At 22.6% G+C, this 22586-nt stretch overlaps 5 protein-coding genes across 5 annotated transcripts; 1 reads left to right on the top strand and 4 right to left on the bottom strand.

Moving 5' to 3' along the window:
* Positions 1-338: 338 nt before the first annotated feature.
* Positions 339-4847, bottom strand: PBANKA_1340900 (conserved Plasmodium protein, unknown function; the record flags this gene model as incomplete). The annotated part of the gene is made up of 1 exon (XM_034567026.1): positions 339-4847. The coding sequence occupies one exon, from the start codon at positions 4845-4847 to the stop codon at positions 339-341; it is 4509 nt and encodes a 1502-aa protein (XP_034423565.1).
* Positions 4848-6735: 1888 nt separating this feature from the next.
* Positions 6736-7391, top strand: PBANKA_1340800 (conserved Plasmodium protein, unknown function; the record flags this gene model as incomplete). Its single annotated transcript, XM_034567025.1, has 3 exons — positions 6736-6783; positions 7078-7116; positions 7242-7391. 3 exons carry the CDS (start codon positions 6736-6738, stop codon positions 7389-7391), a joined length of 237 nt encoding a protein of 78 aa, XP_034423564.1.
* Positions 7392-7613: 222 nt separating this feature from the next.
* On the bottom strand, positions 7614-8215 carry PBANKA_1340700 (mitochondrial fission 1 protein, putative; the record flags this gene model as incomplete). Its single annotated transcript, XM_034567024.1, has 2 exons — positions 7614-7979; positions 8156-8215. The coding sequence occupies 2 exons, from the start codon at positions 8213-8215 to the stop codon at positions 7614-7616; spliced, it is 426 nt and encodes a 141-aa protein (XP_034423563.1).
* A 750-nt stretch (positions 8216-8965) lies between these two features.
* On the bottom strand, positions 8966-11246 carry PBANKA_1340600 (conserved Plasmodium protein, unknown function; the record flags this gene model as incomplete). Its single annotated transcript, XM_034567023.1, has 5 exons — positions 8966-9032; positions 9159-9291; positions 9439-9584; positions 9712-9754; positions 9917-11246. 5 exons carry the CDS (start codon positions 11244-11246, stop codon positions 8966-8968), a joined length of 1719 nt encoding a protein of 572 aa, XP_034423562.1.
* A 618-nt stretch (positions 11247-11864) lies between these two features.
* PBANKA_1340500 (conserved Plasmodium protein, unknown function) lies at positions 11865-21812 on the bottom strand (the record flags this gene model as incomplete). Its single annotated transcript, XM_034567022.1, has 1 exon — positions 11865-21812. The coding sequence occupies one exon, from the start codon at positions 21810-21812 to the stop codon at positions 11865-11867; it is 9948 nt and encodes a 3315-aa protein (XP_034423561.1).
* Positions 21813-22586: the final 774 nt, after the last annotated feature.

Below are 22586 nucleotides of genomic sequence, written 5' to 3'. Positions count from 1 at the left end.
TTGTAACGATAAATAAAAATTCCCATTTAAACTCCAATATGTTCATCATAAAAAATGTAAATATTAATATATAATCATGCCCACTTCACTAGTTTACTAGTTTTTTTTTGTATTAATTTTAATTTTTCTAAATATATTATTGCCTTGTGGTTCATATCAATTATATTTAAATGTATTTTCGATTAAACTATTTGATATATGTTATTTTTATTTTGAAAAATATATTTTTGTCATAGTTATTTATTGTGTCTATTTATATCAGGGTTAAATGTATATATATTTATAGGATTATTATAAAAATACAAATTCTTATGTTTTATTGCTATACTGGTATATTACTATTTGAATAAATAAAATGGCTTTTTCTCATTGTTTTGTGGATATTTATTTTGTTCTATTTCCACGTTTTGTACTTCATTATACATTTCTCCTAAATATGATAAGACTTGTTCATTTGATTCTTCTTCATCAGATATTTGATCATTATAATAAAAATAATATGGATATTTTTTAACATAATTGGCTATCTGTATATAATTTTTTATTTTTCCAATATTTAATAAATTTATTTTAGTATATGATGCAATGATTTGGTGTAATGCTTTTATTTTATTAGTATATAATGCTATTTTTTTTATTAATTTTTTCTTTTTATCATTTTCCAAAAAGATGAAAGAATTGCATAATAGTTCTTCCCCTTTTTTGTTGGTTTTATTTTTCAAGAAATTATTATCGTTAATTTTATCACTATTGTATGGTTTATTTTGGTAAATGCTTTTGTTCAGTCTATCTATATCATAATAAACATTATTATTCCTGATTACATTGTTTGTATTTCTATTATTTTCATCTACATTACTACTTGTGCTACTATAATTGTTATCATAATGATTATTCATTTTATCAGAAATTTCATCTTTCTTGTTATTTCGATTTTTTGTATTATAATTAATATAATCTAAATAGAATATACAAGTTTCAATTTCAAAGGAAAAATCTTGTTTCATATATTCATAGTTTAGTATTTTTTTCAAATATGCTCTATAATTACATAATATTTTAATTACATTTATTTTATCATTATTATTTAGGTAACAAAAATCTTTATTTATTCTTTGAATAATATTAATATTATCAAATTCTTGTTTTTCCTCTTCTGAATAAAATTCATTTTTCATAGGAACTTTATTGCATATAGATGTTAATATATGGTTTGATTGTGAATCTTTTTTGTTCATTTCATATTCTTTATCATCCTGGCAATAATATTGCTTATTTTTGACATTATTTTTATCAAAATGTGAATCATTTTTATCGATTATTTTGCGTCTTTTTATTTTTTTTCTTCCTTCATATTCTTCGCTGTATTTCTCATTATTATTGATAAAATATTCATCTTTTTTATTTTTTCCCATCATTTCAATATTTGATTTATTGCTATTTCTGTAATTTTCTTTGTTGATCCAGTTATTATCACTAAAATTACTATTAATTCTTTTGCAACTCTTTTTATATTTTGTATTTATTTCATAATCCATGCTACTATTACTCTTAGTATATTTATTTTTTATTTTACTAATATTTTCGTCTATATCACTATTTGTTTTTCTATATATATTTTTATTTTTTCCAATATTATTCATATGTCTTTTTATATGTTTGATATATACTGAATCATCATCATTATAATTTATATATTTGTTATTTGGGGATAATTCATTATTAGTATAAATTTTAGGTGTGTATTTATTATTATAAATAAAAGAGCTGGATCGTAAATGGCTGTTTGATTTATTCAAGTTATATTCATGCTGATTATTTTCAAAAAGTTTCCTTTTTTTCAATCCTATTTTATCTTTATTAAAAATACAAGTATCATTAAAATAATTTCCAGAATTTAGACACATGTGATCATTTATTATATTGTTGCATTTACATCTGTTATTAATATTATGCATATTGATCATATAATGAAAATCTGATATGTTTGTAAATTCATTTGAATTTGAAAAATTTGTTATTTTATCCCAAAATGGGATATTGGTTATATTTATTATATCTGATATTCTTTCTTTATAATTAGAATTTCTCATATATTTATCATATATATATTTTTGTTTTCTATATTTGTCATAATGATTATCTATGATTTTAGTGTATAAATTTTTTGAAAAAATATATTTTTGATTTTTTTTATTACTTACATTATTATGCTCATTTCTATTATCCCAATTGTTATAAACAATGAAATCATCTGTTGAAAATTCATTTTCACAATATTTGTCACGTTTTATTTTTTTATTTTTTATTACTTTTTTATTATATGTTTTTTCTTTTTTGTTAAATATATAATCTTGTTCAATAGTATCACCATTTTTTTTTTCTTTCCATATGTTTTCTTCACTTGTTTCTTCATCACTTTCAGAATTTTTAGAATCGCACAAATCGTCTGTGTCATATGTATCTTCGGATTCATCAGTTTCTTCATATGAATCTATGATACTTCTTTTATTAAATGATAAATATTTATCATCTTTTTTATAATTAATTTGATAATCATTTGTTTTTTTTTTATCATTATTATAAGTTAAATCAATTCTTGTTTTTTTACTTATATTACTATTCACATTTTTTTCTTCAGTACTAGTTTTCATTATATTATCATCTTTTTCATCATCACTGTTTCCACTATTTTGTTCATTATCATTTTTTTTTTTATCTGTATTTTTCTCCTTTTTTTTTGAATTTGCTTCACTTTGTTCTTTTTCAATGTTTGATTTTTCACCATTGTCTATGTGTTTAGTTTTTTCGGTATTCACTTGTTCATTATTTTTTTGTGGGTTTATATTTGTTTCTATCTCATTTGAAATCTGTTTTTTTTCATTTTCTGCACAAACCTTATTGTTTGTATTTTTCTTTTTTTCACTATCCTTTAATTCCTCTTTATTACTATTATTATGTTTATTATCATTCTTATTATTTGAAATTTTGTTTGTCTGTTTATTATCATTCCGTTTATTTCCACCATTATTGTTATAATTGTTGAATCGATTATTATTTTTATGCCGATTAATATTAGCATTAATATTGTTAGAATTATTATTATTTTTGTTTTGTATAATCGATAAATCCTTGATAACGTCTTTAGACATATTTTTAGAAGACAACCTAGTAGAACATCTAATAAAACTTCTTTTTTTTAAAATTTCATAACATGATAATTTGTTTTTATCACTTTTTGTTGTTGATTCACTTTTTTTATCTTCTTCAATGTTTGTTTTGAGGACTTCATTATTATTTTTATTTTTTGAATTATTTGTAATCAAATTATCATTAGTATTATTTGTGATATTTGGAGTTTCTTGTGGGGATATATTTTCGATAGTATCTATAATTGTAGAATTATTTTTTTTTTTTTTTTTTTTCAATTCATTTGATGTATATTCACTATTATTTATATCTGTGATACTGTTTATATTATTAATTGAACTAGAAACTGTACTTTCTAAATTATCTTTGTTAATTATATCATTTTCTATATTTATTTGTATGATTTGTTTATTGGGTTCATTAAGATTATCATCACTATCCTTTACAATTATTGATTCCCCTTTGAATTTCATTTCATTTGAAAATATTTTTTTTGTTTTTTTATTTTGAAGATCTTGATTATAAGGTGTTAAAAACGCATTATTATTACTAGTTGGATTATTAGACAATATTTTGTTTTTTTGAAAATTTAATTCTTTTTTATTATTTTCATTTTCGTTATTCAGGGGTTTGAAATTGTAAAAAGATTTAACAAAAGAACATATTACAAGTTCATCTGGATATATTAAATCTTTTCGATGTATTATTTTTTTTTTAACTTCTTCTATTAGAGAAATTTTAGATGCAATAATGTTATTTATGTTTACTAATTTACTATTAAAAAATATTTTTTGAAAGTTGTCTTGATGTTGTTTAACATAATTTATATAAAGGTTAGATATACATTCATCATTTCTTTTACAAAAAAATAATTGAGAACTATATTTTTGAATTTTATTTTTATCTGCTATTATTCTTATTAATAAAGATATTAAATATGCACATGAATGTATGTCTTTCATATATTTGAAAAAATCGATAAACTGTGTAATGTTTTTATAAAATAAATGTGAATAATCATTAATGTCATATTGTAATTTATTTAAATCTATTCTATAATAATTATCATTTTTCAAAAATTTAAAAACTTCTTCATTTGTTATCGAATAGTTAGATATTTCCTGAATTTTATATGAATGGTTCATTCTCAATTTTATATTATATTTATCTATCATATAGAATATTAAAGCATCAAATGTATCTTTTAATACATCTTTAATGTTCGAAACTTTATTACCATCTACTATGCAATTATAACTTATTTCTTTTTGTTTAGAATCATAATTTTCTTTACATTTTTCATTATTATTATTATTCTTGTTTCGTAAGGGAATATTTGTTGATATCTCTGATCCATTATTTTCACATTTTTTGTTTCCTTTACTCGTTTTTATTTCTGATCCGCTTTTCTCAAAAGATATATGAGAGCGTCCTTGATATGTATTTCTACTTATTTTTAAAAATGTAAATTCACATTTTTTTATAAAATAATTATTATATCGAAACACGTCAATCAATTCATCATACAATGTTAAAACATTCAAATCAAAAGAACTATACTTTTTGTTATGTCCCTCTTTCCCTTCTCTACATTTTAAAATTTTATGATACTCTCCTAATGGTATATCATATTTGTTATTTTTGAATAAATATTCCCTAATATATTCATATGTTATGAGCTTGTCTAGTTCATCCATACTACTTTTTTTTTCTGGTATGAATGGTTAAAATGCAAATAGACGAATTTGTGGGTTCAACAAAATGAAAAAAATGAAAAAAATGAACAAAATGAAAAATGAAAAAATGTATAAACAAATATACTGCTCAGAACAAACACCGTGCTACCTACATAATGCTTTATGAGCACCGAATATATATATATATATATACAGAGAATAAAATACGTTTAAATATTTTTATTCGTATTTCTTATTATATAAACAAAAGTAGATAAAAACTGTATAAGGACAAGGAATGAACATAAACAATTGGGGTTGCATCAAAAATGGTCGTTCATATATATGTTACAGAAAAGCAAACAAATATAATATGAATATATATGTATATGGTTATGTATATTTTTTATAGCCTTTAAAAATGTTTGCATACATCCATTTATTCAAGAATATACATACATTGTAAATTTTCCAATGCAGAACAATATTATTGTTTTTTTGTGTATGGATATAAAGGCTTATTTATATTATTTGTACTATGTATTTTTATTTATTTGCTTTTTTTAAAATTAAAATATTTTTATTTTAAGTGTTGCAAAAATGTACAAGCAGAATAAAATGAAACCAAAACTTGGCAATAAATTTAAATGTAAATTTTCTATAAGGGCTAAATATGGTTGCCTGTAATTTTTTTTTATTTAATATATTTTTTAATTTTAATTATATTTTATTCATTTTAATTTATTTTATATATCTATATATTTTTATTTTCTATAAGACCCAGCATGCATTTTTATGGTTATACGTGTATGCATACAAAAAAAGAGGAAACGTATGTGGCGTATGTTGCATTCATCATTTTTTTTTAATAGTGTGGCATATATATGTATATATTTTTTTTTTCTCTTTTTTAATACACAGTATTATTTTTTATTGATGCACCGCCTTTTTTTGTCCCAAGATTTATTCATTATTTTTAATCACATATGTATATAGTACGTGATTAGCCTTTTTCTTTTTACACATTATATTTTTTTATTTCATCATATATATATGTATACTCTATATTTTTTTGACATTTTTATTAATTGATATGCTTTAATATAGGCCAGATTTTTCATGACCTGTTGAATTTACTATTATATTATTTGTTTCCTTTAAGTATGAAATTTCATTTTTTTGAGGAAAACACATTGCACACTACCATATACAACATAATGCCACAATATGTGACTTTTTAATAATAGGCCACCCTTCAAAAAAAAAAAAAATAATATAAATATATTATAATATATTTACACTTTAGGCTTTACATATCCCACAAATTTGAAGGCGCGGGCAAATATCGATATATAATACATTAGTAGAAATATACGCTCCCTATCATAATTTAAAAACTATATAATATGACATATAAATATTATAGCTAAATAAAACACAGAAATGAATACAATTTATTTTATTGGAACTATTACAACAATATATTTTATAATATGTTTTAACTTTTTTTTTAAAAAAGGGGAAATGGTCATTTTTTAAATGCGCTAATATAAATTTTCCTTTCGATTTTATGCTTATGAAAATTTGTATAATCTTAAAAAGGAAAAATTACAAGATTATATAAAATAAAAAAGAGAAATATTTAACTAAATAAAATGGAAAAAATTATTAGTTGGATATAATATTATATACAATTATATTTTTTTAATTTTTAGTTTTTTTTACAATTTACACACCCTCACTAATATTTTTTTCATCCATTTTATACTATATATAATTGACATAACCATCCTTTATTATTTTCCATTTAAATTGTATATATAAAACAACTTATTTTGTGAATTAAAAAAAAAATATATTATAATTATCTCTTATTTTTACTTTACAATCTTATAATATACATTAAAAAATGATTAGACCAGTTTCCGTCTTAAGCCAATGGCTCCCTCCTATCAAGGTATGTATGACGAAGAAAACAAATTAAAAAATTATAAAAGTTAAAATTAAAACTAATAAAAATTGAAACAATAAAAAAATATAAAATTAGTAAAAGAAAAAAAATTAAAACACTAGCCCTAATATATAGGCTATTATGTAAAAAAATAAAATGAAAAAGAAGAATATCGATTTGCTCTTTTTAAACTTACGCATGTTTTATTCCCTTCCCCCTTACTCACTATCTCGTGTTTTCATTATAATCATTGTAATATATGTATACTACATGTACATATTTTTTTTTTTTTTTGTATAGAAGAGGATAACATTTATGAAAAATTCTTTTCATATTCAAGTAAAACTTCTTATATCTCAATAATATATATTATTCCATTTTTATGTGAACTAATTTTTATTTATATTCTACATAAATATTTAATTGAAATATTATGATTTGATTTAATTTGATTTTTTTAATAGGAAAGATATGTGTGCAATCAACACACACCTCTACACATTTATAATGCAACGCCATATTCTAAAAAATCAATTAACCACAGACTATTTTACATAAATTGGATATTTGTTTTTGTATTTCTCGATTTTTGCAATAGCCACTTGGATATATAAATGTAAAGCAAACGTCCACATATCACATATATTGAAAATTTTTTAACTAAAAATTCATTGTATTATATGTACAGTTTTAATAACAATTCCGTGATTTGTTGTGTATTATTTTAATTTTAAAATAAATTGAAAAAAAAAAAAACTTTCCACTGCCCATTTCACATGATATTTTTTTGATGTTGTATTTATGAGCAATATAATAATTTATAATATTTAAAAAAATTAAAAATATTTAAAAGACTTAAAAGACAAATAAACACCACATAAAGTAAGAGCAACTAACAACCCTCCTATAAGTCCATCTGATGATATCATATCAAATAATAAACTTTTTAATGCTAGTGCATTATTATTTCGTGCATCTATTTTTAATAAAGCATTTAAATAATTTTTTGCCTTTTTATAATCTCTTAACTTTATATGGGCTATAGCTAATTGATATAAGCAATCAATACGATTATAATTTATAAGTAATAGTTCATGTAGTAATGATGCTGCAAGTTTTATATTTTTTAAATCTGATGAGCATATTAATAAGCAAGCATAATCAAATTGTGTTTTGGGCATTACGTGATCTATAGACAGTTCCTACAAATTGTTTTTAAAAAAAAAAGAGAAATGAAAAAATATATCATTTTTATTATACTATAAGAATATATGCATAAATTGTTTATAAGTATCTAGTATGGGTATACATAAACATATACAAAACAATTTTTCAATAAAACTGACATGTAAAAAACATTGTTTTATTATTTACTTACATTTTCATAGTCATTTTTTAATCTTTGAAGCTCAATTTTAAGTAACTCTGGACTGTCCATTTTTTTTTTTTTATTGCGACTTTCCAAAGTATCGAATAAAAAACAATCCGAAAATAAGGAATAATATATGATTTAAAAAAAAAAAAAAATAATTCTCTAAAAAATAAAGTATATTTTTGAATATATATTATATTTTTATAGTGCTTAATATTTTTGTTTTTAATAAATTCTATGTCGAACTTTCATTATGAGCAATTTCAACAAATATTATTTTTAAAACTTATTTTTTAAAAGGAAAGAAATATATTCATAATATGTGCAAATAAGTACACTTAAAACAACATAAAATTTAATTAAACTAGCACACAATTGTGTCAAATACAAAGGAATAAATATAGTAAAAGAGGTAAACTGCTATTTCCTAATTTTTATAAAAACAACACATGGATAACACATTCAATGGGGTGTGAAAAAATGTAAAAATTATATAAAAAACAAAAATGCATAAAATATTTAAAATTCATTTTCGATTTATCTGTTTTTTTTTTTTTTTTAAACTATTTATTTTATTTATTATAATTTTTTTGTGTATTTTATATAAAACACTTTTTGTATTCTTATTTTATGCACCTTAAGTGTGTAAGGGGGGAAAAACAAAATAATTTTTCCAAAGTTAACAAAAAAAAAGTAAAAGTTTAACAATAGTTAAATAATTGTGGTAATAAATATAAAAATAGTGAATAAAACAAAGCTTAATTTATAAAACGATTTTCCTTGATATTAGTTGTTTTGTATAATTGCTAACAAATTTTAATAATGTCCTAACTTAAAACATACAGATCTCAAATACCATGAATTGTGATCATTGCTAAGTATACTAAAATAAAGAGAAAAAAATAATAATCAATTAAAAAATAAGCAAAGAATACAAATAGATAACGATGTAAATTTTATATCCCAATTTAATGAATAAAATCATGTATGATATATAAAAAAAACTTACTTATTTTCTATGCTGCATGAATTTTCATAAATAATAGATATACTCGTTTTCTTATTCTCAAACACACATCTAACAATATTTAAAAACTTGTCGTAATCTATGGCTGATAATTCAATTGTTATGAAAAGCATGCCTACAAAAGGAACCCAAGGAAAACATAAGAATGTGTGTATATAGATAATCAATACATACAAAGAAAGGTATAGTGTACTATACTGGAAACATAGAAAATAATATGAACAAAATATATTTTGACGGCACATATTTAATTAAAAAATACCATTTTTTTGCAAAATATCTTCTATAGAATTTATATATTTATGTATTCCCTTAAAAGAAACTAAGTACCTTTTTCCGTATACACTAGTATACGAACTTTTTCGATAAACAATACTACTTTGTATATTAAATATAACAAGATCAAACCTGAAAAAAGGGAAAAAATATAGTGCTTATATGATAGTAATATAGAGGAATGAGTGTATATCTAGGCATGTGCAATATGTTTGTATATAAATATTGGTGGTTCATAAAAAATGAAAACAATTCTTACTTTAAATTATTCAGGTGCATATTATTTAACTCTTCGAGAATATCTTGTAAAAATTGTAAAAAATAAATAAAATTATTATATATGATAAAAAATAAACAAAATTATATATGATAAAAATAAAGAGATATATGCTCACATATGTACATTCACACACAAATGTAATATAATCATATATTTGTAATAAAAATAAAATATTTGAACTCACTTTCTCTATGTAATGCTGTTATGTGTTTGCAATTGTTATAGATAATGTTTTTTTCGATGTAATTTGTATTTTTTATACAATCAGATAATATAATTGATATATTTTCATTATAATTAAAATCTTTATTTTCTGTAGGTTTTAAAGATGATCCAATTATATATTCTCCAACATTTCCATTAATATTAAGAATGTTAGAAGAATCACATAAAGTTTTTATAAATATACGATCCTGTTTATTATAAAGATGAAAAATATCATAGGTTATATTAGTTATATTATTAAAAAATTGATATCCATTTTCAGAATAATTTAATTCTAAATCATCACCTTTTATTTGCTCTAATATATATTCTTTCCCTTTTTGTGCCCTTTTTTCTTTTTTGCTAATTATTTTTTTACAATAAATATTTTTGGGTGTAAAAATTCGATTTAATTCCTTTTCAAAAATATAACTATATTTTTGTATAGCTAAATTGTCATATCTTATATATATATTATTATTGTATATTTCTACATTTAGACCTGGCAAATTATCATTAATCGAATTGATTATTTTGCAAAATAATTTACAATTTTTTTTTAAATTAAATGAATGCATATATTCATATAAATTTATATTATAAATATATTTAAATCTTTTTTTAATACTTTCATATACTTGCTTAATAAAAAATGTATCATTTATTGTTTTATTTATATCATTTTCTATTATTCTTATTACTATATTACTTTTTCTATTTAGCAATCCAATCCCTATTTTTTCTTTGTTCCAAAAAAAAACATTTACAATTTCTCCCGCTTCATATTTACTAAGTTCAGTAATATTTTCTATTTCAAAATCATAGACATATTTATGTTTATTATTTTTTAAAGCATCAAATCGGTCTACTTGTAAAAATTTTAAACAATATTTTTTATTTTCGTTTGAACTATGTTTGTCATTTTCGCACTTATCTGTACTCTTTTCGATGCCTTCCTTTTTTCCAGTACTCACATTTTCCTCTACACCCAAACTAACTATCTGATTATTATTATTATCCTTTTGTAATATATCCGCTTCCAATGGTTTTAAAAATACATTTACTCTATTTTCATAAGTACTTGTGAATGTGTGTTTCCTATTATTATATACTAACTTTAATTCTTGTGTGTTTAAAAAATTTATTGGAAAATTTTCAGCCTGGCATTTACTATTATTTATATCATTTGATAATGAAGAGAAATTATATTTTCCCCATTTTGTTATTAAGCATATTTTCAATATTATATTATTATATCCTCCCTTTTTTAATATGCTTATTTTTTCCCCCAATTTTGTTTTATTCAACATTTCAAATACTTTTTTTTTTATTTTTACAATTTTATATATTTGGGGAACATTTTCTACATATATGTCACAAACATTTCCACAAAATATCTTTATTTACATATTTCAAATAGGTCAATAATAATACAGAAATTGTAAACAAATCATACTCAAACTGCATTCATTTTTAAACAGGTACATATATATAATATATGCATATACATGCCTGTTCGCTTTGATAATAACTTTATAAATATTTAAGGTGAGATAAAGACCGGATTGAAAAAGTATGGTGAGACTATCAAGTCGAATATTTTATACATACGAACAAGAATATAAAAACTTTAACAAAATTTCTATTTAAACAAAAAATTAAAAAGTTGATTTCGAAAAAATAATTAAAAAAATAAAAAATACAAATAAATAAAGTTTTCAAGCAAGAACAGATATATTTTATTTTTCACTAATGATTTCCAAAAAATAAATTTGCACATGTAGAGAAATATGAAGTTACATTGAGTAAATAAATGTATAATATATCTTATGTTAAAATGTGTTTTTTTTTTTGTTTTTTTTTTTTAAATAATCAATTTATAAACAATTTTAGTTATTTTTCATCCACCTTTTTCTGAACAAATAATGTCATTTTTTTAATAAGAGAAGCATTTTTTTGTTATAAACTTGAAGTAGTTTGATATTTTTCTTCGCTTCTTTGAGTTTCACTTTTGTTTTACAATACTCATAGAATATTAAGGAAGGATTAGTAGTATATGCCTTTTTAATAAATGATTCAATCGATATTTTTTCTTTCATTGCTATATTCATATTTTTACACCCAATTATAATACCCCAAATAGTTTGAATATCATCTATTTTAATATTTATTTTGAGTTTTTTAAAAAGAATAATAAAATCTTCTATACTTATTTCTTTTTTTTCATCAGTACATTTAAACACATCTAGAACCATTAATTTTATATACGCTTCTATGGAATAATCGTGCTTTCTTAATTCATTTGATATTTTATATTTGCTTAAAAATGTGTTTGATTTTATCAAATTTTCATTTTCTTCATTTATTTTATTATCATCATTTTGTGTACCTATATCAAGATGACATTTCGGTTTGTTTTGTTCCTTATGGTTGTTTACAGTTGAAGTAGTGTCAGAATTTTTTTTTTTTGATATTTCTTCGGATTCTAAAATTTTATTAGAAGAATAGTTAATATGATCGTTGTATATTTTTTCAAAAAAATTTATTTCCATTTTTTGCCACATACTAAATAATATTCCCATAAACATATTGTCAATCTCAAGTAGTGGATAACTCATAATGGTTGTCTCGTCATTTTTTTGGGGGGAGATGTTATCATTTTGTGGATTTAAATTATTTTGACTAAAATAAGAATCGTCATAATTCAATTCCTTAGGAAGATTGGTGATACTTATTTGTGGAGTATCATTGTCAATTGTGCTAATATTTTTCGAAATGATTTTATTTAAAAAGGAAATAAACTTATCATAAAAATAATCGTAATCTATTCCTATGTTTAATCTAAACATAATACATAAATGTTTATGAATTATGTCTATATTTATATAAAAATTTTTTTTAAAAAAAATATTTTTATTTAATTTTTCTTTTATAATATCTTCTTTTATACATTCTATAAAATCTGTACTATTAATTATTATAGTGTTAAGTTTTATATTTTCTAAAATTTTTTTTTTTATTAAAATATGGAAACTAGTATTATTTTCCTCATATAAATTTTTTCTTCTATATGAAAATTCTTTTTCATATTCTTTCTTTTCTAAAATAATTGATTCATCAATATAATTAGCTATTAATGCTGGAATAATATGTGAATTATAATTATAGTGGATAATTTGATTTGTTATTTTATTTAATTGAGTTAGTACATTTTCTGTATTTTTTCTGGCAATTTTATTCATATAATTCTTTTCTTTTCTAAAGGTTGGGCAATATTCATTCCAGTAATAATTGTCTTCGTTTTTATTTTGTGATGATTCATATTTTCTCACTTCTATGTTTGATATATCTATATTTTTACTATTGTTTTGACATGTATTAAATATGTTGTTTTTCATATGTGTAGTATAGGATTGACTATGCAATAAGCTTTCCCAATAGTTTTTTTCTATACTATCTTCATCTTTATAAAATTTTTCATTTAATATATTTTCTTCTTTGCTACTTTTTTCGAGTGTGTCATTTTCATTTTCATCTATATAACTCGAATTTATTAAGTCTATTTTTTTTTTTGTATCATTCACAGTTTTGTGATTTTCTTGGTTTATTTCACTTACTGTAGTAATGCTACTATGAGATAAAGGTGGTTGAATTTCAAATAAGGTATTTATATTATGAAACTTAAAAAAAGACAACAAAATAAATCTAATTATTTTTTTAATATTATAAATTTCATAAACTATTTCGAAAGTTTTATTTTTTTTTTCAGATTTTATTATATGTTCAACCTTTATTATATAATGTTTTATCAACTGAAATAAATCAACATATGATTCTAAAAAATATGTATTAACATTATCTGATTTATAAAAATTATTTATATCATCAAGGGATTTCATAAAATAAAAAATGCTTCTTTCTAATTTATCATCTTCATTTTTCTTTACATAGGAATTTATTTCATTTATTCCTTTACATAAATGACATAAAATTATGAACAAATCACTACAAAAACATAATTCAAAGAAAGTTATCAAATTTTTTTCCCATTCAAAATAATTTTCTTCATCGTCTTTTATATTTTCTGTGTTATTTTTATTACATTCCTCATTTAAGAGATCATTCAAAATAGATGTATGTATTCCTTTTACGAAGTTTATTTCTTCACTTTTTTTATTTGTTTCATTTTCCATTTGATTAAATGCTGTATCTTTTTCTTTGTCATTATCAGCGTCTATATTTTTAAATACATCTAATTTTGAATCGTCCATAAATTTATTTTTTTCTTTTATAGTTTGCTGAATCAGTGTTATATTTGAATTAATAAATAAAATATCTCCAAATATGGTATTTAGATGTGCAATTATTTTAAAACAATCTATTTGTGTATTCATATAATTATCATTGTTATCATTGCTACTATTTATATTCGATAAATCATTTCTTATTATTTTAACATTTTTTATAATTTCGTTTGTCTTTTTAAAAATTTTATCTAAAATTGTGTCGTTTTCATTTGTGTCTAATTTTACAAATAATTTTTTTATCATGTTTAACCATTCTATTTCTTCAAATTTATTTTCAAAATTATTAACTTTGTTTTTTTTGTCATCATCTTTGCAAGTTTCAGATGAAGATAATGATCTGCATAATTGTTCGAGGTATTGAAATACTTCCCTTTTTTTTTCTGAATTCAATTTATTTATAATATTATAAACTTTTGTTATTTCTTCATTCTCGTTCGATTTATTTTTTATGTCCCATTTTTCTTTATCATTTTTATATTCTTTAAAAAAATATTCTAAAAATATATATTCCTTTATCAGCTGTTTGTGTGCAATTTGTAATTTTTCAAGATCTAGTTCGTCAATTTCTTCACATATTTTCCCATAATTTGTATAATCTAATTTTTCTTGAATTTCAACTTCTTTATCATTTAAAATTTCTATTTTTTTTTTTCCAAATAAATTCACTAAATGCTCTCTTGGAGATGATTTGTTTATTGCTATACTTTTAAAAAAATCATAAAGCTTATTTTTTTTACTTTCTTTATTATTTATTATAGATGCATCTGTGTCCTCACTATTGTTATCTTTATCGAATACATTCCTTTCATATTTGCTATGTATTAACTCGTTTTCTTTTTTTACATTATCAAATTTTGTTAATTCACATTCTTTGTTTATTTTTTCTTTCGTGCAAAATTCATCTTCTTTTACATCAAAATATGCTACTTTATTTTTTAATTCATCATTATCCTTTCGTAATAAATTTATTTCATTTTTATATTTATTATTTTCTTCATCGATTTTATTATATTCGACTCGTATTTTTTCTATTTCATGTCTGTATGCATCTAATTCTTTCTTTATTTTATCAGATTCTTCTTCATGAACTTTTTCTTCATCTTGGTATTTTTTTACTTCTAAACTTCTAGATTCTAAATCGGTTCTATAAATACCTACTTCTTTCATTAGATTATTTATTCTTTGCTTATCAACCTCAGCCATGTTAATATATTTTTTTATCTCTTCTCTCAATTTATTTTCATTGGTTTTAATTTCACTTATTTCTATTTTCAAATTATTGTTTTCGATATTCTTAGATTCGATCTCTTTAATTTTTGCATTATAAATGAGTATTTTTTCTTCTAAAAGTTTTTTTTCACTAACCAATTCGTCGATTAATATATTTTTATTATTAATATCTTCATTTTTTTGCATTATATTTGTTTTGTTGTTTTCCAATTCGATTTCTAACTCTGTTCTGCTATTATTAAATTTGATTATTTCGTCTTTTAATAATTTTATTTTTAATATATTGTTAATATTTTCAGTTTTCAAACTATTTGTTTCTTCTAATAATATTTCGTATTCTTTTTTGGTCTTACTTTTTTCCATATCCTTTTTTATCTGTTCATTCTCTTCTATAAGTTTGGAAATTTTATTTTCCCATTCTTCATTCTGTTTGCACAACTCTTCCACTTTCTGGGTTAGTTCCTCATTTTGCTCTTTTATTGTCTTATTTTCAATTTTTAGAATTTCATTACCATTTCTTAATGAATCATTGCCACTTTTTAGCATCTCATTATCATTTCTTAACGAATCATTGTCACTTCTAAGCGTCTCATTACCATTTCTTAATGAATCATTGTCACTTCTAAGCGTCTCATTACCATTTCTTAATGAATCATTGTCACTTTTTAGCATCTCATTATCACTTCTTAGCGAATCATTGTCACTTCTAAGCGTCTCATTACCATTTCTTAATGAATCATTGTCACTTTTTAACATCTCATTATCATTTCTTAATGAATCATTATCACTTTTTAGCATCTCATTATCATTTCTTAATGAATCATTATCACTTTTTAGCATCTCATTATCATTTCTTAATGAATCATTGTCATTTCTTAATGAATCATTATCACTTCTTAATGAATCATTGTCATTTTTTAGCATCTCATTATCATTTCTTAATGAATCATTGTCATTTTTTAGCATCTCATTATCATTTCTTAATGAATCATTGTCATTTTTTAGCATCTCATTATCATTTCTTAATGAATCATTGTCATTTCTTAATGAATCATTATCACTTCTTAATGAATCATTGTCATTTTTTAGCATCTCATTATCATTTCTTAATGAATCATTGTCATTTTTTAGCATCTCATTATCATTTCTTAATGAATCATTGTCATTTCTTAATGAATCATTATCACTTCTTAATGAATCATTGTCATTTTTTAGCATCTCATTATCATTTCTTAATGAATCATTGTCATTTTTTAGCATCTCATTATCATTTCTTAATGAATCATTGTCATTTCTTAATGAATCATTATCACTTCTTAATGAATCATTGTCACTTCTAAGCGTCTCATTATCATTTCTTAATGAATCATTGTCACTTTTTAGCATCTCATTATCACTTCTTAACGAATCATTGCCACTTCTAAGCGTCTCATTATCACTTCTTAACGAATCATTGTCACTTCTAAGCTCAGTGTTTTGTTCTTTTAACGAGTCGTTTTCGAATTCACATTTCGATTTTTCTTTCTTAATAGCATCTATTAGATTTGTTAAATTATAATAATTTGTTTTCAAAGAATCATTTTCTTTTGTTAACTGGTCATTGTTAATTTTAATCAGATTTATTTCATCGATTATGTTCGAAGGAATATTTCCCCCCCCCTCTTCTTTATCATCTTGAAATAGTTTGGAATCTTTTATTCTTTCATTTTCTTCATCGATCTTGGTATTAGTACAAATAGGAATTGAAGTAAATGCGTTTTCTTCTGCTTCTATTATGTTTATTCCTATTGAATCCTCCTCTACTATTTTAGGTTCTATTATTTTCGCAGAAGGTACTACATCTATGATCTCCTCTTCAACACTGATATTTGTATTTTTAGAAATTGTCTTCTTTTCCATAAGTCCATGTAGAAGGCTTTTTATTTTGCTTATATATTTTTTATTATTAAATTCACTACAAACTGACGAATCATCATTAGAATTATATTTAAGTTCTTTATTGTGATCATTTTCGTTTTTATTTTTTGTTTCTTTATCCCCATATTTTAAATCACATCCCTTATCATACGTTTCATCTATTTTAATAAAATTTTTATTATGCTGTTCAGTTTTCTGTCTCCTTAATTTATTATTTATTTTTATATTTTCATCATCCGAATATGCATGTTTTTTTTCACAGTCTTTATTTATGTATAATGATGAATTATATTCCATCGATTTAATTCTCTTACAATATTTTATGTTTTGACCGAATACATTTTTATTAATATTTAACATTTCTGTATTTTTATTAGAAACAGAAAACTGTTTATATTCTAATTTGCCCGTATCCAATGAAATATCTTGCTCGGTTTGTTCATACCGATTGCTATCAGTTTTATCATTATTATTGTCATACTCTTTTTCATTTTTTTCTGGTTCTGCCTCAACATTTATTTCTTCTTCATGCTCTGGTTCTGCCTCAGCATCTATTTCTTCTTCATGCTCTGGTTCTGCCTCAGCATCTATTTCTTCTTCATGCTCTGGTTCTGCCTCAACATTTATTTCTTCTTCGTGTTCTGGTTCTGTCTCAACATTTATTTCTTCTTCCTTTTCTGGTTCTGCCTCAGCATCTATTTCTTCTTCATGCTCTGGTTCTGCCTCAGCATCTATTTCTTCTTCATGCTCTGGTTCTGCCTCAACATTTATTTCTTCTTCGTGTTCTGGTTCTGTCTCAACATTTATTTCTTCTTCCTTTTCTGGTTCTGCCTCAGCATCTATTTCTTCTTCATGCTCTGGTTCTGCCTCAGCATCTATTTCTTCTTCATGCTCTGGTTCTGCCTCAACATTTATTTCTTCTTCGTGTTCTGGTTCTGTCTCAACATTTATTTCTTCTTCCTTTTCTGGTTCTGCCTCAACATTTATTTTTTCTTCATTTTCTGCTTCTTCACGCTGAGTAATTTTCTTGGGGGAAGGTGCGCCTCTCTTTCCCATAAATTTTTTAATACTTTGCAATATGTTCCCTTTGAATATGGTTTTTTTTTTTTTTTTGCGGTCATCGTTTAACGAACTATTTTCCAATTTTCCATCTTTTTCATCTTCAATAAGAAAACTCGAATCCACCATGGTACTATAATTATCGTTTATTTTATATCCTGTTTCTGGTTTTACTTCTTTTTTAGAATAATTTTTGTATTTTGTTTGATCAGAGTTATTCTTATTTCCGTCTTTGTCAACTATCTCATTTTTTTCGAATTCAGTATCGTCATTTTGAGCATATTCAACATAATTTCCTAAGTTAACCGATTCTGAAATTTTCATACGATCCTCAATTTTATAGTTATTATTTTCATTTTCAAAATTTGTATCGCTTTTTTCGTTTATTGTATCTTCGTGTTCATTTGAAAAGCACTTAATTTTAATTTCTTCATCATTATTATTTTTTAATATTTTATTCTCATGCATTTTTATTTGACTTTGTTCAAGACTATTATGACTGCTTAAGGATGAAGAAGAATAAAATAGTTCAGCACTAGGATTGTTATCGACATTACGATAGTGCACTATAATATCGTCTCGATACAGCACCGTTTCAGAATCCCCATAAAAAGCTTTGTCTGCATTTGAAAAAACATTGCTACTATAAAAACGAGGTGTTACTAAATATTCATTTTTATCGGAATCACTATTTTCATGTTTTTCATTTTTACCGGCATCACTATTTTCATGTTTTTCATTTTTATCGACACTATAATTATTTATTCTAATGCAATTGTCATATTCTTGCTCCGATTCATTATTAGATGCTTCATCACATTGAATGGGACCTATTTCCTGGTCCCTTCGAGCAAATTCACCCATTTCAAGTAACGACAAGTTCATTGTATTATTATCCTGACTAATACAATCACCATTATTGTTACTATGATAAATTAATTTTTTATCTTCATTTTCTATTTCGATATTTTCCTGCGATTCTTTTAAATCGCCGATATTTTCAATGTTTATTGCAGAACTGTGATCATAATTTTGCATGTTTAATGAATTACTTGTTAAAAAATTATTTTCGTCACTATAATGAGTATCATCATTGTTATTCCCATTTTTACAAATGTTACTTTTTTTTCCATTTGAATCTTCTATACGTATATTCAAATTAAGTGAAGAATTATTACTATAGCTATGTTCAGAATTTGCAAAATAAAATTTTTCAACATTTTTTTTTTCATCATTTATATTGTCTATAAAATAATTATCAGATTTTGATAAATCATATTTATTCATTTTTTTTTTTATTTTAGTCAAAAAATTAGATTCAAAACCTGAATCATTGTTCAAATATTTATTAACTGATTTGAGATTATCAGCATTTTGTTTACATCTGATTATATTTTTATCGACAATGGATTCATATTCATCTTTTATTTTACCTTCCCAACTAATATTACTATTCATATCATAATCGTTCTCAAGATATGAACTACTATGTTCTTCGGATACACTAACAATATTATTATCTTCATATATTTCGTGGCTTATATTTAATTTGTTATTTGAAACTGTAGTTGAATAATAACAAGTTTTATCATTTTCATAAACTTTAGAAACACCATTTTTTTTTACTTCTCTTTTTCTTTTTCCCTTTTTTTCTTTTTTTTTCCATCCTTTTAGATTAATATTCAAAGAAGAGGAACATAAATCCTCTTCATCTAGTTTTGTTATATCTTCATTACTATCTATTAAATTTATATTTTTCGGAATTTTGGGTAACCGTTTCAAGCTGAATGAATCAGATATACTAGAAATTGACCCATCTGTTAAATCATTAAAACTGGTGAACGAACTTTCGTGATTTTTGTTATCCTCATCTAAACTTTGGTTCTTATCCACAGAGCTGATATTTTTCGACATATTCATTTCATCAATCTCATTATGTTGAAAAGTTTCATATTCAATTTCGTTTACATATGAACGATCTTGTATATCAGAGTTTACAATATCGTCTTCTTCTTCCTTTTCTTCATTATTATTGCAGCCATAGTCGTTAACAGATAAATACTCACCATTTCCACATAATATATTATTGGTATTTCCTAACTCATTTCGTAAAACATACGTTTTATATGTAATATATCCATCTCTATATTCATCGCTTTGTTCATTCGTATACATGTCATTATATTCTGAACATTTATTATATATTTTATTTTCATTCGCATCAATAGATTTACAATTAGTACTTAAATAGTTATCATAATTTTTTTTTTCTTGAATATATTCTGAACTAGAATGTATTTCAAATATATTTTGTTTATCATCGTTTATTTTTTCTTTTAAAAATGCTGCATGATCACTATTTTTAATATCTCCATTTTTCAGTAAACTATCTTTGTTATATTCTTCAAAATATTTTATATTATCAATTATATTGTTTTTATGATACATGGGATAAATACAATCTTTTTCAGTATCCATATTACAACGATCATTTGTATATGTATTTCCATTCTCCTTATTGTCTAAATTATTTTTACTATAATAACTATTATCATTTATTTCATCATATATATTATCAAAATTTTTAATACATAAACTGTTGTTTTCTTCATTACACAAATTCTCCGAATGATTCGAATTCGATTTTGTTTTGTCGATATTCAGATTACAACATTTGTTTTTTTTTTGTTGATCATACTTCGCAATTTTTTTATTTTTTTTTTTATTTAAAATTTCTTTTATATTTTTTCCTTTAAATAAAAGTTTAATACTTTTTGTTTTTTTAAAGATATTTGCATTTTGGGATTTGTTCATAATTACTGATTTTTTATTTTTATAAAAATCATATCCTTGTAATTTCACTTTTTCATTAATTGAATTAGTAATAAAATCGCTAGCTCTTTCATCATCATTTACATTGGTATCAATAAAATTTAACGCTATATTCTCTACACTTTTTTTTGTATTTTTATTCATACTAGCAACTTTTGAGTTCATTGGTAAAGACATTTTTTTTTTTCTTTTAGATTTTTTAACGTTATAAATATTATTTTCATCGCCCTTATTAATTAAACACGCTTTAGTAGTATTCCTGTTCTTATTTCTTAGTTCATGTTTTTCTGTTACATTTTTTATGGGCTCAAGATTATAACAGTTCCTTTGATAATCACTATTATTAAGGTTTTCGGTATTTGTTTTTTTTTCTATTTTTGAAAACACGTTGGGTTCATTACGATATGAGTTTGTATCACAACCATCGATAGCATTTATATGGTCATTTTCGATACAACTCTCTTTTTTTATTTTTGTTTTTTTTTTATTCAGCACACTTTTTATGGATATGTTTCTTAATGATGAAGACATTTCGCTCTCAGTCAAACTAGCGAATTAACAAAGAATAAATAAATCGAAATTCATTACATTTATCGGGAATTTACCATCCAAAAGCTTAAATAAATAAATATTTATATATACGTCAATTTAACAAAATATGACAATATACATAAATGCATACAAATGTGTGTGTGCATATATACAAGAATACTAATCGCTGCTATTTTAAGTACAATTTACACAAATTATACTGAAAAAACAAAAGAACAACAAAAGGTTAATAATAAATAAGTATATAAATGGAAAAATAAGCAAATAATAAATGATTAAATGAATAATCAAAATTATAAACAAAAAGAGAGAAAAAAAAGAAAAAATTAAGTTGCTTGTTACACTATTAAAAAATTTCTTGTTCTCTCAATTTTTTTTTTTTCTTCTATTAAATTTGGGTATTTTATTTTATAACACGTTTCGGTAATTATTTGTTCGAAAAGAATAGAGAATATGAAAAAATTGTAAAATAAATATTTTAAAAAAATTAACACACACCTAAAAAAGAGAAATATACGATTATATATTTATTACTCGCGTGAACGAATTTTGTAAATTAAAAAAAGAACGAGCAAAAGAACGAAGAAAGGTTGTAGCATTTCTTTAGTCTCTTATTTTATTTCATTTCCCCATTAATTTTATAATTCTAAAACATTTTTTGAATAACCCTCATTTTGGTCTTATTATTATTCGTTTGCTATAGTATGTTCCCAACCTCGAAAAAATATGTACGTGTGTATATAATATATAATA

This window comes from Plasmodium berghei (assembly GCF_900002375.2).
Source record: "Plasmodium berghei ANKA genome assembly, chromosome: 13".
Lineage (NCBI taxonomy): Eukaryota > Apicomplexa > Aconoidasida > Haemosporida > Plasmodiidae > Plasmodium > Plasmodium berghei.
The sequence above is the reverse complement of the archived record's forward strand: the minus strand, read 5'-3'. Positions and strand labels throughout refer to the sequence as shown.